The sequence below is a fragment of the Pseudorasbora parva genome, chromosome 1 (assembly GCF_024679245.1).
Source record: "Pseudorasbora parva isolate DD20220531a chromosome 1, ASM2467924v1, whole genome shotgun sequence".
Taxonomy (NCBI): domain Eukaryota; kingdom Metazoa; phylum Chordata; class Actinopteri; order Cypriniformes; family Gobionidae; genus Pseudorasbora; species Pseudorasbora parva.
This window is the reverse complement of record NC_090172.1, coordinates 22945781-22967012: the sequence shown is the minus strand read 5'-3', so window position 1 is coordinate 22967012 and position 21232 is coordinate 22945781. Positions and strand designations below refer to the sequence as shown.

The window sequence follows — 21232 nt, the reverse complement described above, 5'->3', positions numbered from 1 at the left end:
TTGCTCAATCCGTAAGCTCCGCCCCTAATGCTCTCGGCTCCCTCCAGCACACGGACTGTCAACTCACCGCGCAACTTTACTCAATCACTGGATTTTACATCACTTTTGGAATACAAAAACTTACTTTTCCGGTGTGAAACGTTATTGGACCTGCCTTGGAGGACATGGAGGTTTAGGAGGGGTGATTGTCGTTGTAACGAGTAAGATTTGGATCATATTTAGTGTTTGATGGCTGCTGGGGATGGAGCCCAGCTGCCGGCGACCGTAGCGGCCAGCAGGAGCGTGGAGAAGGCGCTGGAAGAGGCTGCGTCCAGCGGAGCGCTCATCCTCTCCAACCGTAAACTAAAAGAGTTTCCCCGCACCTCCAAGAACTATGACCTGTCCGACATTACACACGCAGGTAAGACTTTAATACAGCGGCCAGGGGGATCAGTGGAGGGGGAGGGAGTGTATCAGTACATTTAATGTCCTTTGTTTGAGTGTCTTCTTCACCTGCGCCCCTTCTGCAGGGGTGCACGAGCACCACCATCATCACGCCCGAAAAAAGCGGATCTTTCACTTTTACGAGCTTTATAGGAAGCCGATCATCTTTCAAGTTCATTTTAGTCCCGCTTTCGTTTCCTAAGAACTACAACACTGCCCATACACCAGCTTAGGCTATTGTGTGTTTTTTATGTCAGGTTGTTGAGTTTGAGACTGGTGCGTTTGCTTTAGAAATTAAAGACATCTGCGCTGTGCTTCTCTTCCTGTTGTTGAGGTGGAAACTAAACTCAGGCCGAGCTATCGTACCACAGACCCACTGTAAAACTTCACATTTGATCGCAGTGCATTGGAAACCTAGCAGAATAGTGATACAAAATGTTATTGTTGTAATCAGCTCATTTGAGTGCACTCTCATTGGTAGATATCCATCTTGCCAGCAGCACTAATATGACCATCTGCTCCACTCTCACACAAAGTGGGCATAAAGCAGTTTGTATTCGAGCCATACAAACCCCCACACGCACATGCTCCGAAGTCTTACAGAGTTGTCGAAGTGCATTTTCTATTTATTTGGGACTACGCACAGATAATATCTGCTGTGTGTGTTGAACCACTTTTTTGTTGAACAACTTTGTGGCCCTCTTCACATCCTGATAGCAATCATAAGATGTGGTCTGTGTGTGTGTGTGTATATATATATATATATATATATATATATATATATATATATATATATATATATATATATATATATGGGAGAGGTATAGAAGGTATAGAATCATGACATGTTTCATTTAATTTGGTCTAAATGCAATGATTCGATGCCATACCTCCCTGTCAACGTATTTCCATTAGGGATGGGTGATACTGCTTATTTCGTTTTCGATAAAATACCTTCGATAAGATATTTTCAATGCCAGTATGACGAATATATCGATACCAATACGATACTTATAAACTGAACTTTTAAATGATTAAATTAATTAAATTATTAAAATTACTAAGAGGAAAATGGGTAAACATGTCTACTTAACATTATATTTGAAAGACATTTTAACATTTAATATGTCTTGCAATTCATTAGATCATTGTTATTATTTTTATTTTGTAGTAACCATGGAAATTTACAAATACTAGCTGAACTACATTCACTATAGTAAAAAATAAACCATGACCAATTTTCATAATGGACTGCCAGTGACTGTCTGTTGCACCAATAAAAATGCAACCTTTTTATTGTGATAGTGTATGATTTATATTGCATGATCAATATCAACTTTTACATTAAGTTTAAAGAGTGTAATTGCACTATGTAGGTTGCAATTTCTATTTTTTTTTTTATTGTGAAAACTCAAACTTGTTTTCTGTCTTCTGATGAGCATTCTGGGCTGTGTTTTCAAAAGTTTTGGGAAACTCAGCTTTTGTTTGAATGCAGTGTCAGCAGTGAGCAAACGCTTTCTCTGTGATGGTTTGGTTCTGTTCTGTCTTGCAGCATTTACATATGTTCAGATCATGGTTCAGGAAAATAGTCATATACTACACACTTATTCTGTAATGTAGGTTATTCGTTATTGTATGAATAAAATAATCTTTAAAAAAAAAAAAAATTACTGGTAAAAAAAAAACCCACCGTAGTAGCAATATTTATTTGAGTATTGATACATTTCAATGCTTACATCAGTATCGATAGTTCATATCAGTAAGCTCATCCCTATTTCCATGAAACTGCAGCTGAAACAGCAGCCACCTTTAACAGTTCCTCTTGAATAATAAAAAAACTATCTTATGCTGCATTCATGCCATAACTACCGTAATTTGGAAGAGATGAAAGCCCATGGTGTTATACTCTGAGCATTTATTATTAAAATGAATGTTTCAATGGCAACACTATCAATGCTGGCAACAGTCAGGTGGTACAAGTCAAGCACTCTTTAAGTTGTTTATGTTCATTATTATTGTAAAGATTTGTGCTTTGAGACATTTAAAGCTCCACTATGTAACTTTTCCGTCTGCTAGAGGGCACCTATTCAAAACAAAGGTGTAGTTTGATGACAACAAGTTTGAGAGCAGAGTCTTGGGACATGTGGACTTCACCTCACAGCCAGTGGAAAATAATCAGGATAGGACTCGGGCAGAAATCATGTTCATGAATGTGATTTTTAACGGTGGAAAATAATCAGGATAGGACTCGGGCAGAAATCATGTTCATGAATGTGATTTTTAACCTTACTGTAGTATGAAGCAGAGCGGCACTAAATGTTGGGGAGCTGAGCAAGGCCGCTGAAGCGACACATGGCTCGCGAGCAGTGGGACTTTTATTATGAAGGGACACAGTCGCCAGTGCCATTTCTGCTTTTCCGGTCATTATTATGAGCTAACGCTGCTCTGTTTATCATATTAGATACATTTAAGTGTGTTTAAAATTAATTTATGACGTTATTCTGCGTGTTCACTCAGCGGCTACTGTGACAACTTTTGCACACTGCTAAGATTAAAGCGTTTCTGCAGAATAAAATGCTATTGACAGGCGACTCCCTCAGACGTCCCGGCTCCTTGGTTAAGATAGCAATTTTCTCACAATTTACAAATAGTTAGAAACATTTGGGATATTGTAACTGAACAAAATATATATAACAGTGGCCTGGTGGTTTTTGGATATTTTACTGCAAAAATACTACATAAGTGCATCTTTAACACCATCTCTTGTGACACATCTTTGTTTGCTTGCTCCCTGCTGTACCACTAAACATGTGTTTTGAAGGTGGCGTGGCTTTGGAGACACTGAAGGGAGGGTGGGGATCACATGCTTTTTAAAGCTAGCTTGCTATTGCTAGCCTCTCTGAAAATTGCCTATACCCTATCTTTAAGACAGTATTCCAGTTCATTGTATTGTTCAGATTTTTGTGTAATGTAGAGTTTTAACTGTAACTCAACATCCCTTTTTATGTGCACATGTCCAAACCAAGGACATTCTGCTGTATAAGCTGAGCTACTGAAGATAAGCTTTTGGGAGCGATGAGAAGGCCCGCGTTTAGTAATTCATTGTGCTGTGCTATGGTAGGATGTGAATGAGAATTGTTTAGCGTTCATTAAACTAAATGCAGCATAATAAATGTCAAGAACAAGCCTCTTTAGTAGCAAATGAATGCACGTCTTCGTTCATTTTGAATATGCTGATACATGGGAATAATAAAATACTTTTCCAGAATAAAGTCTTAACCATGAAATATACATTAATTGAGTAACTGAGAGAAGTATATTCAGATTATTAGTCAATTAATATAGTTTTTACTTGTTCCCAACTCATAATCTTGACTAATTGGTAACATAATAGATAAAAAGTATTAATTATTAGGAATCTTTTTCAGAATATTGACTTGAATAGAATATTGGACAGATTGATACCACTGTTATCTGACTATAGTTCAGTATGTCAAAACCCTATTTTGGGTTTAGATGGTCTAATCTCTCATTTTTCTGTGGAGGATTTTCTCATACATTTTCTGCGTGGATAAGTATGTTGCCTTGGGAACCGTACTGTCTAAGTCTCAGAAATCCAAGTCACAGTTTGGGATCAGTCCAAGGATGTTTAAGAAAACTAGGCCTGAAATTGCCAAACTATATAAATGCTAGAAATCCAAGCTTAGTCCCAGTGTTAAAAATGAAAATCATGCAATAATAATCATGTTCTAGACACACCTACTGTCAAGGTGGAGAATAATTACTAGGTGCTGTTCATATATTACTGGTTGCAGTTGCAATGTGTATTTTAAGTGTGTTTCAATGTAGGAGGAAGATGATAGTGTCTCTTTTGCTAAGAGACCTATTGAAGCAAGGATTGATGGGCCTTGGTTTGTTCTTACTCACTCCAGTCTACACACACTTTCTCTCCTGAAGATCGCTCTCCAAAGAATAACTTCCCCTCGGGAAGGTCAGGGGTTCAGTCTTGCTGGAGGTCTAGTTCGCTGATGGAAAACAAATCCCAGTCTCATCAATCCACCGAGACCTCTTAAACTCATTCTACACTCATTCAATTCAAGCTTATTTATATAGCGAATAGTGATGATATGATTACAATATTAGGATAATATTTTAAAGTTTTGTGTGCCAAACCAAAGTTGCATAATCTAAAATATTTTGCAAAGTCTGTATGCAAAACAGTGCTGGCAAAATCTAAAATTAATCTGGGACTCATAACCTGAGTAATAATACTGTTGACTTCACTTCACAACAATAATAAGATAGACTGTGCCTTCTCAGCACTTTAGGTTGAGATGACGTCCCGTTTCTTTTCACCGTCCCAGAGAACTTAAATAAATTCAGTTATTGAAAAGAGATGCTGAAAGATTGATGTAGAGAATGCTTAAGAGTTAATGAAAACAAAAGGACCACCTTAGACGCAGCTCTGGGAGGAAAATGCGCTCTGGACATGGGCACCAAGAGGATTCTCCAAATGAAAACAGTAAATGTGTTTTTGTGCGTGCGTTATAGATGAAAATATTTGTTTCCATCCGGCTCCCACACACTTGTGAGCATGCCTGGGGCATGAACGTCGTGTTGCCCGTAACACAGTGTCTGATTCAGAGGCACACACTCCATACCGCAACTAAGCCTCACAGCAGCTGAGAGAAAGAGGGGAGGGAGAGAGGCCTTTTTTTTTTTTTTTTTTTTTTTTTTTTTTGATAAAACAGGCTCATGGGCTGCTCCCATTGTCGTGATATTCCTGAAATAGGGACCCTCCTCTTTTCCCCCAACTGGAGTCCCATTTGGCAAAACCCCTCCTCCATTGTCTGAGGCAGGCTTCTCTCTCTCCCACTTGCTCACGGTTTTTTTTATCTCTTTCTTTTCTTGGTTGGGTGAAGATTCCCATTTATCCAGGTCATCGTAGAAGGTCTTGAATTTGGGGTCGTTTGGATGATTTTCAAAAGGTTTTCTATAGATGACCCAGATTATATTCTACAAGACACGTTCCTCATGGCTTATTGCCATTGATCTGTTATACCCCCATCAGTAATGTTTCCTGTCCGATATTAGCCTGTAGGCATGGCTGTGTCTGTGGTAGTGAAAGTCTGGACTGTCTGGATATCAGCCTAATAATCTAGTTTTCTGGCATAGATTCAGAGTTGCATTTAAAGGATTAGTTCCCCCAAAAATTAAAATTATCCCAACATTGTCTCACCCTAAAGCCATCGGTGTATATGATATTCTTCTTTCTGAGGAATACAATTGGAGTCATATTAAAAAAATGGCATGGCTCTTCCAAGCATTATAATGGCAGCCCAAAATTTGAAGCCCAAAAAGTGCATCCATCTATTATACAAGTAATCCAGATGGCTCCAGGAGGATAATAAAGGCCTTCTTAAGTGAATTGATGGGTTTTAAATATCCATTTTTTAAACTTTTATAAAGTAAAATATCTAGCTTCTGCCAGACCGCCTTCCTTATTCAACTTACTAAGAAAGTGTAACCTCTTTCTTTATATTGTGTAAATTATATTTTCCTTACACAAATGTGAAATGATAAAGAACTGTAATAGTTCTAGATATAACTATAACGTTTTAATAATCATTGTAATTCTACGAGAGTATCGAAATCCTCACCAGAGCTATAAACAATAACAACACAGAGGAACGATATCATTGGAATTGCTTTCATAATGATTTTTCCCCCCAGCTGAAGAACAATAAAAGGATTGACAGCTAGTCAGAATCTGTCCAAATTTAAAGGGATAGTTCACCAAAAAATAATCCTGTCATCATTCACTTTATGTAGAGATGATGCACCGGTTGATCGGTTTGTTTTTATTTTTACTGATCTCTGTTCTGGACACACAAACTGCATTGCAATCATTTCAAAATGTCATTTGTGTGGAAATATTACCAAATCTGTAAACAGGACGTTAACACAGGCCAGAGATGCACACTTAACGGATGCAAAGAGCACAGATACGTCAGCATATTCAGCCAGAATATTTTAAATATACACTTGAAAGGGTTAAAAGGGCATATTTGTACCTTTTTTACAACAGAAAGAGTCATAGTAGGACTTAGTTTGTTCTCTAATGCTCCTTTTAGGAGTAAAAAAGGTACAAAGATGTACTTTTAAAGGGTTACTTCTGCGATTAGCATATGGCTCGCAGCTGCAGGCATTCAAGTAAACGGAGCTATGCTAAGCTTCCAAAGGCATAAACTGAAAACGCGCCAGACTGAACACGCGCTGTGAATGTATGCTGCGATTACCTCAGCTCTCATCACGAGAGCTCATTCATGACAGTAAATGTAATCTGACTCCTGCAGCGTTGGACACTCACGCCGCAACTCACTCATTATATTGAACAGACACGTTCAGTATTTAATTGTAGTGTCTGTTGTCCAACTCAGTCACAGTGAACCATTCTCAGTCGCAGCGAAGCATTCTGAGAATTGTTGTCTTTCATCCCCATGAGATAAAAATACATTTTCTGTCTTTTCTCAGTCTAGAAGGCACCAAATTCAAAAATAATTTCACATTTCTACTGCATTAATGACCCAGTTTAAATACAGATTCATCTTCCCAGCGCTGAAGTACCCCTTTAAGGGTATTGCCACAGTGACAAGCTGTTGTACCCCTGAAGGTACAACTCTTTTTCTCTGTGTGTACCTCTCAGTGGAAACGAGCCATAATTTACATGCATGTAGCATATTTGTTTGGATTGTAATTCAAATGCAGTGGTTGCCTCTGATTTGAAATGGCTACAGTTACTTTTTGTTTAAGCCTAGTTTGGCCTGTAATAGAGCAAGTAAACAATTTTGTGTAAAAATTACATAAAACATTTGCATAACGAAGGGAAACAAATCGGCAACTTGTATTGGAATCTTTCCATTTGCTTGTAAAACCTAATCGATTTCTGTCCATTCTGACAAAACCTTTATGCTTCAATAATTGCATTAACAGTGTTAAGTATTAAATGATGAGTACTTTTTGAATGAAGATTCAAACGGTTATGAATCAGCGTATTGATTCATGATTCAGATCGCGTGTCAAACCGCCAAACTGCTGTAATCACGTGACATTGGTGATCCAAATCCTGAATCAATACGCTTATTTATAACCGTTTGAATCTTTATTTGAGGATTGAAAACAAACCAGGAAGAGAAGACAATGCTGAATAAAGTCGTAGTTTTTGTTATTTTTGAAACAAAATGTATTTTCGTTGCTTCAAGAGATTCTAATTAACCAAATGATGTCACATATGGACTACTTTGATGATGTTTTTATTGCCTTTCTGGAATGGACAGCATAGTGTGCACACATACGCTCTCGGACTAAATATAAAATATCTTAAACTGTGTACTGAAGATGAACGGAGGTCTTACGGGTGTGGAACGACATTAGGGTGAGTCATTAATGACATCAATTTCATTTTGGGGTGAACTAACCCTTTAAGGGTGTATGTAATTAATGACAGAATTTTCCTTTTTGGGTGAACTATCGCTTTTAAGACTCATTATTCCAGATGATCACACTGGGTTCAGTGAACAGTGAACACTGACATATTTATTTTATTTCACTTTTAGCTATTTAAAAACAGTGTTTGTGCTCTGTGGGCCATATGAGTTTAGAGAGACGTTAGTGTGGGTAAATGATGACAGAATTGGAACAAATGATCTGCAGAAGATGACATTTGATTTGACTGAAAAAATGTAGACAGCAAATCATGATTTCCCCTCCAGTATTTCAGACACATTTTCTATCTATAACAGTCGTGCAGCTTTATTATCAAAGATAAAAATACATGTTAAAAGTTGCTTTTAAAATCCATTTTACTTAGAAATATAAGAGGGTTGTTTTTCCGATTAGTTCGCATGGGCGGCTTGAATGCGTAATTTTTCCAGATAAAATGTTTGGGGGTGTTGTGTCTGCCTTTTTTTTTTTTTTTGACTGTACTTTTTAATGCTATCATGCTTTAGATTACAGGAAGCCTGGTCATCTTAAATCAGGTTCTCTTTATGACAATTTGAAGCATCCAGTACACACCCACACATTCATGTCATAAACTTGACAACAAGGAAGTAAAAAAGTTCACTAAATGACATCAAATGACCATTTAACAGGAACGTTTACAAGCAAGACTTATATTGGTTTATGCAACGAATCATCACATCTATAATTACATTTTCACATTTGTTGTTAGCAAAAAATCTAAAGATAAAAAACAAACAGTGAGCTGCCTACCTAGGCTACATGTTTGGTCGTATGATGTTAATAAAAAAGCTTTTTTTGAGGGTTTTGAGATGATCCCTCGTGTTTTATAGGTCATTCAGATAGACCCCTCCATTTCCTGCTATGTTCGGATGTGGTCAACCCAGCACATTACTGATACATTTAAAACATGAGGTCATATTTTGCCTATGCAAATGAGCCTCTCAGATTCAGGAGTAGAGAGGATTTATTATGAATTCAGCTCTGCTAGGCGCAAGTTCAAGTTTGTGTGCGTGTTGGTTGTCTGTTTTGTCATTATCTTTTGAGTGTTTGCCAGCTGTGTTTTGTAAGAGTCTGTGTTTATGTCCTCCTTTATGTGCCAGCTGTTAGATACTCGGTTTGCATGAGTATGTGCGTGGTCATTTAATTTGTTTAAATCTGCAGTGCATATATGTGAAAAATGCACTTAATTCTCCATAAGTGAGAACTGGAGTGTGTCTGCACCACCAGCTGTGTGAGAGTCAACACGCACTCTGTTGCACAGTGTTGTTCTGTTTCCCCTTGCAGTTGCATTTCCACTCCACAGCCGGCGGATGTGGGCTCCTCGACTTCAACTTCTGCTTCTCCTCAGCTACAAACTCTCGGCTCTACTCCCTCCCTCTTTTTTGCTCTCTTCCTCTTCCTCTCCTTTCACTCGCACTTTTAAAGCACAACAGATGGTCAGAAGGTCTCAAATCTCAAGAGAGGAGCCCAGCTAGAAACCCTCGGCTTATAATTGCTTTTGCTTTTTTTAACGGATATCAGTTATAATGTAAAACAAGACGGAAGGATGTTTTGCTCTCACTTCTTGAAACTGAAATTGCACAGATGCTGTATTATCATGCTCTCTGTTTCTGCAGCAGAAACAGTTACAGATTCACAGGAAGTCTTCTCAGATTTATTTCTATTCCACATTTATTCCTTGTGGAGCTGTAGAGCTATTTTTGCTGTGACATTTTTAAAAATGAAACTTGTCTACACATTTCTGATTAGTTGTTTTGGGATCGATGGTGCTTTCTGTTGTTATTGTATGAACCGCTATGTCTCGAATGTTCTTTATACTAGTTTTTCAGGAATTATAAACAAAATGTTAAATCGTAGAGTTCTTTTATATTAAAGGGTTAATTCTTCCAAAAATGGAAATTAGCCCATGATTTTCTCACCCTCAAGGCACCCTGTCCTGGCTCTTCAAAGCTTTACAATGGCAAAAGGATAACAACTGAACTGGTTTTGTACTTTCCCCTGCGCATGCGTCAGTTTAGTTGTTATTCTTTTGCTGAAGCGAATTATTTGACTTAATAATGTTTTAAATATGGATATTTTTCTCACACAAAAGCATCGATTTGCTTCAGAAGGCCTTTATTAACATTCTTTTCTATGGACAATCTACCATTCACTGCACTCTAAAAAATGCTGGGTTGAGACTGCTGGGTAAGAATGCTGGGTTGATTTAACCCAATTTGGGTTGAAAGTTGTTCTTAACCTGCAACCCAGCGTGCCATTAAAGCTGGGAAGAGCCAGGACTTTTTTTTTATATATAACACTGTTTGTATTTGTCTGAAAGTAGAATGGCATATACACTTAGGATGACTTGAGGGTTAGTAAATCATGGGCTAATTTTCATTTTTCGAGTAAACTAACCCTTTAAGCCCTGGACATGACGTGCGGTGGGGGGAACAACATATAATTAAGGTATAGAATCTGCTCCCACAACTTATTAATTAGTTCCCTCGTTTTAGGTCAGTTTGGCTAAGATTTAATTAAATTAAAATGAGAGGACAAATTAGTACAACGTGACTAAACGGAACAAGTTATTTCTGTCAATCTCATGTCAGTCTTGAGTACCTATAGAGTATCCTTAATATCTCTGAAGAGTTTTATCAGATTTATAAAGGACTGATACGCTGTACTGATTATTTTTCAAAAATGGTCCCCACAATATAATATAAACAAGGACACACACACACACACACACACACACACACACACACACACACACACACACACACACACACACACACACACACACACACACACACACACACACACACACACACACACGTCTGGTTCACTGTCTTTGTGGGGACTCTCCATAGACGTAATGGTTTTTATACTGTGCAAACCGTATTTTCTGTCCCTTACACTGCCCCTGCCCCTAAACCTACCCATCACAGGAAACATTCTGCATTTTTACTTTCTCAAAAAAAACTCATCCTGTATGATTTATAAGCATTTTAAAAAGTGGCTGGCTGGTTCCCACAATGTAGGTAATCTCAGGTTTTTACTATCCTTATGGGGACATTTGGTCCCCACAATGTAATATAAACAAGGGCACACACACACAAACACTCACTCCCTGGATAACTTGATTCACTATACATTCATGTTGTTTACATTATATTCACTTATGCGCCGATTGACAACAAAACAGACATTTAAAGCAGTTTCGCTCACCACCTGTGGTTTCGACTCATGACCAGGATCCTCTCCATCTTTCAGTTTCAAACGAACTGCAAATCCAGCGTCGAACTGGGCCTTGTTTATTAAGCATTCATCAACAAAATGCAGAGAACAAACAAACACACTTGCACAACTCTGTTGCTGCTCTGGAAAAACAATCTGCATCCACTGTTTCCTTAAAGGGTTAGTTCACCCAAAAATGAAATTGATGTCATTAATGACTCACTCTAATGTCGTTCCACACCCGTAAGACCTCAGTTCATCTTTAGAACACAGTTTAAGATATTTTATATTTAGTCCGAGAGCGTATCCAAGTGTATACACACTATACTGTCCATGTCCAGAAAGGGAATAAAAACATCATCAAAGTAGTCCATCTGTGACATCAGATGGTTAGTTAGAATTTCTTGAAGCATCAAATATACATTTTGGTCCAAAAATAACAAAAACTACGACTTTATTCAGCATTGTCTTCTCTTCCGTGTTTGTATTTAAACCTCAAATAAAGATTCATGATTCGTATTGTGCGTCAAACTGCTAAAATCACGTGATATTGGCAATCCGAATCATGAATCCATACGTTGATTCATCACTGTTTGAATCTTTATTTGAGGTTTGAAAACAAACAGGGAGGAGAAGACAATGCTGAATAAAGTCGTAGTTTTTGTTATTTTTGGACCAAAATGTATTTTTGATGCTTCAAGAGATTCTAATTAACCAACTGATGTCACATATGGACTACTTTGATGATGTTTTTATTCCCTTTCTGGACATGGACAGTATAGTGTGCATTCACTTGCATACGCTCTCGGACTAAATATAAAAGAGTTCTTACGGGTGTGGAACGACATTAGGGTGAGTCATTAATGACATCAATTTCGTTTTTGGGTGAACTAACCCTTTAACTCTGGGTTATTTGGGAAACTGAACAATGTTATTTTTCCCTCACAACCAAAAACACACTTCTTAAGTGACAATGTTAATTTCATTGTCTAAAAACAAAATGACAGCACTGCTGAATGATTCCGTAACTCAAATGAAGCCTGTTGATAGGCATGCTTTGCTCTAGCTCTGGTTAATGTGTGCATGCATTCTTGGAGAAGTGCTCATATTAGGAATTCTGCCCCTGTATTACCTCATGCAAGCACATACTCGAAAAAAACTTTCAGAAACTTTGTGAATCCTGAAGGAGTGTATGCGTCCAATTCATTTTTTAAAATATTTTGGCCATGTTTAGCATGAGAACCTTTAACAGTGTAAATAAATCCGAATGCATGAACTAGCATTAGACATTCCCTTTAATAAAATGTGGTCATACAGTCATGGGAATGAATTCCTAATTCATGGCCACAGTATATTCTTTGGTTTTGTTTGTGAAATGCAGGGCTCCGTAATTTTCTTGTTTATTTGATTTTCTGAAAATTAATAAAGACACAGAACTTTTTTACATTGTAGCTATGCTGTGCTCAAAAACATGTAATTTTGTAGATATTTTATTATGTGTAGAATAAAACTTGAGGTCTGATTTGTGAGCTTAATTTTTGGAATCTTTTCTTTTTTTCTTTCTCTGAATTAAATTGCATCGTTGCATGAAGCTGACGATGCTTACTCTCCATCTCCGCAGTCCGCACTTTAATGGATGTGCCTTTATAGATAAATGCACCTTTCATACAGATTACATAATCAGAGAGTATTTGTTTTTTATTCATTTAAATGTCTGTGACGCAAGTAACCTAGCTATACGTAGAGTTTCGGTTCATTTTTCTGACGCCTTCTAGTTCAGGGAGGCTGAGACAGCAAAAAGCATATCCTGATTGTTTTCTTTATTTTACGAAAGCACAACATTTAGTTGTTATTGTGAGTTTAAATAAATCAAAGTAGACCCTGTAGAGATTAGAATTATGTATTACTCTTATCTGTCTGATCAGGGCTATTTTAAGTTGTTTTAGTACAGTTTAGTACAGTGAACTCATTGTCATGTTCAAGAAACCAGTTTGAAATGATTTGAGCTTTGTGACATGATGCATTATCCTGCTGGAAGTAGCCATCAGAGGATGGTGGTCATAAAGGGATGAACATGGTCAGAAACAATGCTCAGGTAGGCCATGGCATTTAAACAATGCCCAATTGGCACGAAGGGGCCTAAAGTGGGCCAAGAAAACATCCCCCACACCATTACACCACCACCACCAGCCTGTACAGTGGTAACAAGGCATGATGGATCCATGCTCTCATTCTGTTTACAGCAAATTCTGACTCTACCATCTGAATATCTCAACAGAAATGAAGACCAGTCTTCAACTGTCCAATTTTGGTGAGCTTGTACAAATTGTAGCCTCTTTTTCCTATTTATAGTGGAGATGAGTGTTACTCAGTGGGGTCTTCTCTTGTTGTAGCCCATCCGCCTCAAGGTTGTGCGTGTTGTGGCTTCACAAATGCTTTGCTGCATACCTCGGTTGTAACGAGTGGTTATTTCAAAGTTGCTCTTCTCTCAGCTTGAATCAGTCGGCCCATTCTCCTTTGACCTCTAGCATCAGTAAGGCATTTTTGCCCTCAGGACTGCCGCATACTGAATGTTTTTCCCTTTTCACACCATTCTTTGTAAACCGTAGAAATGGTTGTGCGTGAAAATCCGAGTAACTGAGCAGATTGTGAAATACTCAGACCAGCCCGACTGGCACCAACAACCATGCCACGCTCAAAATTGCTTAAATCACCTTTCTTTCCCATTCTGACATTCAGTTTGGAGTTCAGCAGATTGTCTTGAGCAGGACCACACCCCTAAATGCATTGAAACAACTATCATGTCATTGGTAATTAGATAATTAGATAATTGCATTAATGAGAAATTGAACAGGTGTTCCTAATAATCCTTTAGGTGAGGGCTGTGATAAGCATCATATTCCTATAGGCACATGTGATCAGCTGACAGTCAGCTGATGCAAATTTGACTAACGTGACCTGCCAGAACTAACGCTATTTGCTTGATTATGGTTTTTTTTGCCTCAAGTTTGAATGCCTGTAACTCGAGAAGTATAAAAGATATCATGACAAATATCCTTTTTGTGTTTTCATTTTAAAGGCCCTCGATGGTTCAATCCCAGAGATATGGAGATCTTAATGCGGCTCCATGAGTAAATTGGTCGATTGTACACATTTTCAGTGGTCAAAAACCAAATGTGGGTCACTTTGCATACAGCTGATACTTTTTTTTTTTTAAAGCGGAGTATCTAAAGAACAATAATGTTAACTAGAAATGTATCGAATTTCAGCTCATTTGCATAGAATAGGGTTGAAAACTCCACAAGAACAGAGGAAAAAAGTCCTCGCTCCCAGGGGTGCAAGAACAAAATTACATAATTTTGTTGTCGCAGCCCTGGTTTGGAAATTCTTGCAGCTTGTTCTCAACATATCGCAAGAACTAGTAGAACTTTTTTCTTGCGGGGTGTCCGAAAACTATTGTGTGATTGGTCAATTTTTAAATGGGCGGCGTAAATGTGGTGAAACAGAGTTGTGCGGATTTTCTCGTGAAGTATGGAATGTACTGGCCAGAACTAACTTTTTTCTTGTTCTTGCCACCTCAAGAAAATGAAAAAATGTCTTTGTTCTTGCAGAGTATTTCCCAAGCTTTAGTCCTGCAGAGTTCAGCGCCAACCCTGATCAATATCACCTGCCTGCAGCTTTCTAGTAACCCTTCAGACCTTTATTATCTAGTTTAGGTGTGTTTGATTAGGGTTGAAGCAAAACTAGGCAGGACTGTGGCTCCCCAGGACTGACGTTTGCAGCTCCTGCCTTAGAAAATAGGCTACCGGTCTTAGTTCCATAAATACTATTTTTCTAAAGTTGTCATGCCTGTAACTCTAAACTTATTAAAGATATCCTAATATCCTTCTCATTCTTAATAAATGTTTATTTTGGAAACTAAATTCTTAAAGGGTTAGTTCACCCAAAAATTAAAATGCCGTCAATAATTACTTACCCTAATGTTGTTCGACACCAGTAAGACTTCTTTTCATCTTCGGAATACACATGAAGATATTTTTGTTGAAATCCGATGGCTCAGAAAGGCTTTCATTGACTCCAATGTAATTTCCTCTTTCAAGACCCATAAAGGCACTAAAGACGTCATTACAAAGCCCATCTAACTACAGTTGCTATACAATCATTTTATGAAGCAACGAGAATAGTTTTTGTGTGCAAAAAAACTAAATAACGACTTGTATTGATGGGACGATTTCGAAACAAAGATTCAAATGGTTATGAATCAGTGTATCGATTCTATTCTCGTTTCTTTTTAAAATGATTGTAGAGCCACTGTAGTGAGATGGACTTTGTAATGCCATCATTAGTGCCTTTATGGGTCTTGAGAGAGGAAATGACATTGGTGTCAATGAAGGCCTTTCTGAGCCATCGGATTTGATCAAAAATATCTTAATTTGTGTTCCGAAGATGAACAGAGGTCTTACGCGTGTCGAATGACATTAGGGTAAGTAATTAATGACAGAATTTTCATTTTTGGGTGATATAACCGTTTAAGGACTTCTATAGTTCAGTGCCCTCTGGTTGAGTCGACACAGAATGTATATATAAATACTATATAAACTGTATAAAGTAATCAAATGTACAAAAACTCTGCGTTGTCTACTGTGTAAATATTAAATACTGTGTTATATTTATTAAAAACTCTCTACCGTTTGACAAATTTCTACTGGTTAATCGTGTCTATGGTATATCACTTACCCTACTGAACACACAACTGTTGGGAAAAATGAGAAAACATGTCCAGGTATAAATGTTTGTTGAATGTTCTCTGAACCATGCATGCCATGCTCCATTCAAACACATTCAGCACACATTCTGAGCTAACATCAACTACACGCACACATGGGGTGATATCTCACTGCACACATGGCTGTATTTAATGAACACAATGTTCGTAACACATCTCAATATCTGATCTGAAATAAAGGATATGAAAGTTCAAATCTTTTTGAGATTCAACTGTTTAACGAACACCAGCTCCTGATAAGTTATGTAACGTAAAGCGTGTCCAGATGGCAGAATCACCATCTCCCATTAGGCTTTAGAGCAGCTCCAGGGGTGATTACTGTGTGTGTGTGTGTGTGTGTGTATGTGTGTGTGCGCACTTGAGAGCATGGTGAATGTTTGGTTGAGCGCAAGAGAGAACATTGAGGATTATCACAATGACAGTTAGTGTTGGGTGATTGATTTAAGTGAGTTTGGCCAAAGCTGCACTGCAGTAAAGAGTAAGTTGTACGACTTGTCCATGCTGAACTCCACAATGCAAGGGTGTTTGTTTGCCAGGGAGTTGCCTTGTGGTTCCTGAGGTGTTTCGAATTTTACTATCCTGTTGTGTGGTTGCTTCAGTGTTTTGGATGGTTGCTAGGAGAGATGTTCATGATGTATTGTTTAAATTTCAGCACAAATATGCATTCTTTTTTACATTTTTCAAATGAATGGTGAACAAATTCAAAGTAAACATATTTAAGGTACATTTATTTAAATGAAAATTAAAAAGTAGACTACATACATGTTTTTTGAGTACTTCACATGCATGTTGTGATTAACAAGGAAATGAATAATTGGCAAATAAATTATTAGAAAAATAATGCACACCTGACGTGGGATTGTGGCCATGACGTGAAGCTTAGTATATGCATTATTTTGCTTATACTACGGGTTACCACACCTCAACACATTATTAAGATTATGTATATTTCACATTTGTCAGTTTTCTTTTTCCTTTATTTATTTTGATGGATTAATTCACTTCAAAATGAAAATGTCCTGATAATTTACTCACCCCAATGCCATCTAAGATGTCTGTTTATCTTCAGTGGAAAAAGAAATAAAGTTTTTTGAGAAAAACATTTCAGGATTTTTCTCCACACAATGGACTTCAATTGCAACCAAAATGTTGAACGTCCAACAACAATGCAGTTTCAAAGGTCTTTGAAGTGCTTCAAATGATACTGCACGATCCCAGCTCAGGAAATAGGGTCTTATCTAGTGAAACGATCAGTCATTTTCTTTAAGAAACATAAACCACAAATGAAAATGTGGAGAAAAAACCTGAAATGTTTTCTTCAAAAAACGTTTCTTTTCCACTTAAGAAAGAAAGACATGGACATCTTGGATGGCATTGGGGTGTGTCACACAATCAGGAAATTTTCCTTTTGAGGTGAGCTAATCCTTTAAAACACTCTTGTGTTTAGAACTAATTTCCTACGCATCTAATCCCAAGTCTCCGTTGCTAAAACGTCATTTTAAAGCTAGTAAAGGAGGCTTCAGCCATTGATAGCAGACTAATGCAGTTATTAATGAGAGAGAGAGAGTATGCTAATTACCTGATCTGTGTTTTTCAACTACTGTAAGTTTATCTCCTCCAAAAATAGTGCTGTTATTTCCTTGCTCGTGAAAATGTCATGTAGCTTTTAAGTTGTTAAACTATTTTCCCAGAAAATTGCAACTTATCATTTTCCGCTGGTCTTAGTACATGATGTAACTATACACATAACAACATGTAAATAGGAAAATGTTGCTATTATTTTGTCACTTATTGAGCAGTAGGTTAGATGAAGCCGTTTATCTCCAGTCTTTGTGCTGAGCTAGGCTAGCGGTGGGTGCGTTAGACAGATTTATAGCACGCACATAGATAAAAATTGTATTTATGGACGTATCTGACGTATCTGGGATACGGTGAATAAGCTAAAGTCCCAAAAAGACAGTGTGTTCCTTTTTACTGTTATGTTATGGTGAACCGTGATGGTCCACGGTTTGATCAGTTTAACTCTAAAGGTGTCATCACATTTAACACTGTTCTGCTTTTTTAAAACCAACAACACTTTTCATCCAACAAGACAGATTTGGTCACGTAGATTCAGCTTGCTTGATTTGAAACCGCACATTTAGGATTATGGGTTTGTTTAAATCTAAAGTAAAATTTTAGCTATAGCAATGTCATACTTGCCGTAGCAAATGGCACTAAAACTATCCCTGCGTCTCAATCAGCTCCCTAGTTCACTAGTCAGGGCACTGATCAGGACATAATTCAATGGGCTGACTCCCTGATCAGTGCCCTTAAAACTGAACTAGGGAGCTAATTGAGACGCACCCTATGTTGTCAGGTTTGTTTAGCTATTGTAAAGTTCTACATCTTCACAGGAGAAAAGCTCAAACATGCATTTCAGATAAAAATTGTGCAAGTTCTCACGAGCAGCACAAATAGGTGTTCTAAACATGCATTCTACTACTAAATTGAGCGTATAGTTTTCAGCATTATTACATGAAGTCTGCTTTTAAAAAACAAATATATGTCAGTCTGATTTGATTGGTAATCGACTGCATTGTGTTTGTTTTGACACATGATGATTTGGTTGTTATGGTAACTGAACACATCCGCTAGTCTCTTCTTGGTTGTATGAGGTGGATTTCACCGCACTGTTGGTTCTTCAGTCTTGTGTAACAGATACAAGTTCCTGGCATACAGACCTGAGACTTCAAGCGTCTTGAGTCACCGCTGAACCACCTTCACAGCAATGAGATCAAGGGCTCAGAACAACACAACATAATCTGATTACACCATGAGACATGCTTTCAACTTCACAAACCTGCCCATTAAACCTGTGTGTTGTATGCTAGTTGTGTTTATGGTGTATAGCAACAGATCCTTGAGTTTACTGTTGATACAAAGTAATTTTTCTGCCACAGTTTTGCCTGCCAGCTTGGCAGGTTTGCGTAGATGCTGGACACACACACACACACACACACACACACACACACACACACACACACACACACACACACACACACACACACACACACACACAAACTAGCTGCTTTACCCTATAGTGTCAGGCTGGCACGTGCTAAGAGTAAATGCTCTATTTGAGTTTACTTCATGAAGTGTTGCTTAGTAAAGTCGTCTTTATAGGATCAGAGTACAACACTACCTAAACTAATAAAAAACACAACAAAAATGGCACATAATAGTTTTATTTATTTTATTCATAAAGTAATGAAAGTTCTGATAACGCATATCAAATCATTTTTATTGCTTAGGCTAATTTTACAACATTTTATGCATCCCAAAAAATACAACAATGTATGTTCACACATGGTTTGCCTAATTTGACAAAATTATATCATGACCAGAAATTATGCACAAATATAAGTGATAAGTGATATTTACCATTTTCTACACACATCACATCTCATAATCTCAAACTGTAGCATTGTTGTTTTAGTTTTATTTATATTAATATATTAATATTGTAATTCATTTAAAAAATAATAATAATTCAGAAGCATGATTAATGCTGCTGCTCCATTAATGTCCTCTGTGTTGTTGTCTGAAGTACATATCTCACTCACTAGACATAACAGATCAAATTAATTTAAATGGGATCTTCCAGGCTGGTAACTCAAGCCTTGGTTGTTTCTATTGCGGCGAACCTGATCGCCATTGATTTTACTCGTTGAGTTCTAAAGTATCTTCTAAAGTAAAGTAAAGACCCTGTGTGGCTACAGATGAGCTGTCTTGTGGTCATTTTACTGCTTGTTAGTTTAGATGTCTGTTAAATAGTAAGTAAACATGTGGATGTTTAATTAGAAGGATTTTCATAAAACTGTTTATTGAGAGAGGAGAACAATCACTAGGTTTGAAGGTGATGGAGGTATATTTGTATTTAAACACAAAAGGCTCTCACCACATGGTAGGATTGTGTGGGATAACTTGGGGCCCTAAATGTTTGGACGGTTAAATCGCTCAGCTTGACCCTTTGTGGCCTCCATCAATGTTTAAAGACAAAGATAATGCTGCAAGTGCTGGGCCGTTGACCGTCGATTAAACAGGATGCACACAGAACGTTCTGTTCATTCAGAGCATTTGAAGACAACGTCCCTTAGACTCCATTAATGAAGTGAAAATGTCAGTGGGGTTTTACTGTTGTAATTGGCAATACTTCACACAGAAAAGATGGGACACTCCCTAACCATGATTTTTCTAATAATTTCTAATTTTCTGTTGCTCATATTTAGGCTTGAATAAATCCATAGCAAGATTTAAACTTTTTAAACAAATTTTTAAACAAATAAATCTTATAACAAATAATGTGTTCCTCTTGTTTTGTGACATGAATGACACCTGAAATCCAGTGGCTTGTTGAGCAGAAGTGTGCTGTTACTTTTCTTACAGTGTGTCATAATTTACTCATCCTCATGTCATTCCGAACATGTTTTTTTCTTTCTTTTGCAAAACATAAACACGTTTTGAATAATATTGTATAATAGCAAACAGATTTTGTGCCCATTGACTTGCATTGTATGAAAAAAACACACACAGAAGACAAACCAAACAAAACACCAAACATAACCAAACAAAACAAAACACCAAACATTACCAAACAAAACAAAACAACAAACATTACCAAACAAAACAAAACAACAAACATTACCAAACAAAACAAAACATCAAACATAACCAAACAAAACACCAAACATAACCAAGCCAAACAAAACACCAAACGTAACCAAGCAATCTCATTTAATTGAATGGGACAAGAAAGACCGACTGGTTACTTTAAATAATATAAAATCAAACAAATCAAACTTAAATGAAACCAAGAACCATTATTATTAGTAGTAGTATGGTTGGCTATGATTTCATATAGCTAGGATTCCTTTTTTACCATTTCCTTGAAAGTTCTAAAAGACTTTTTTATTGAACCATGAAAATGGAAGTTCAAATGATTATCTCAGAGATAAACAACCGAAACTTGCTAATGCTCTGAACAGGTTTTCTGAAGAAACTCCTTATTGCCCTTTATGCTGTTGTTTTGAAATTAAGAATGTTGGACCTTGACATTGCTAAAAGCTTGAATGAATCAGGCCTGGGCTGTTGGATTATAGTGTTTGAACTGTACTGTATATGATTCTATCACTGATATGTTAGTAAAGTTAGAGCCTTTGGAGACTGAGGTCTTAAAATAAACCTCAGTTTTAGAGTGAAGCAAGGAATAATGAAAAGGATGTGGCACACACTGGTGTT

General features: G+C 37.3%; 1 protein-coding gene across 3 annotated transcripts in view; it reads left to right on the top strand.

The window, feature by feature from the left end:
- Positions 1–21232, top strand: part of lrch4 (leucine-rich repeats and calponin homology (CH) domain containing 4) — a 61018-nt gene continuing 39786 nt past the window's right edge. For 2 of the 3 annotated variants that reach the window (XM_067436441.1, XM_067436369.1), the window contains exon 1: positions 2–400. In XM_067436441.1, coding sequence (XP_067292542.1) covers positions 229–400 — 172 coding nt within the window. In that variant the 5' untranslated portion in view covers positions 2–228. Of the gene's footprint in view, positions 401–21232 lie in introns of all 3 variants that reach the window. The other variant, XM_067436515.1, reaches the window with a different exon arrangement.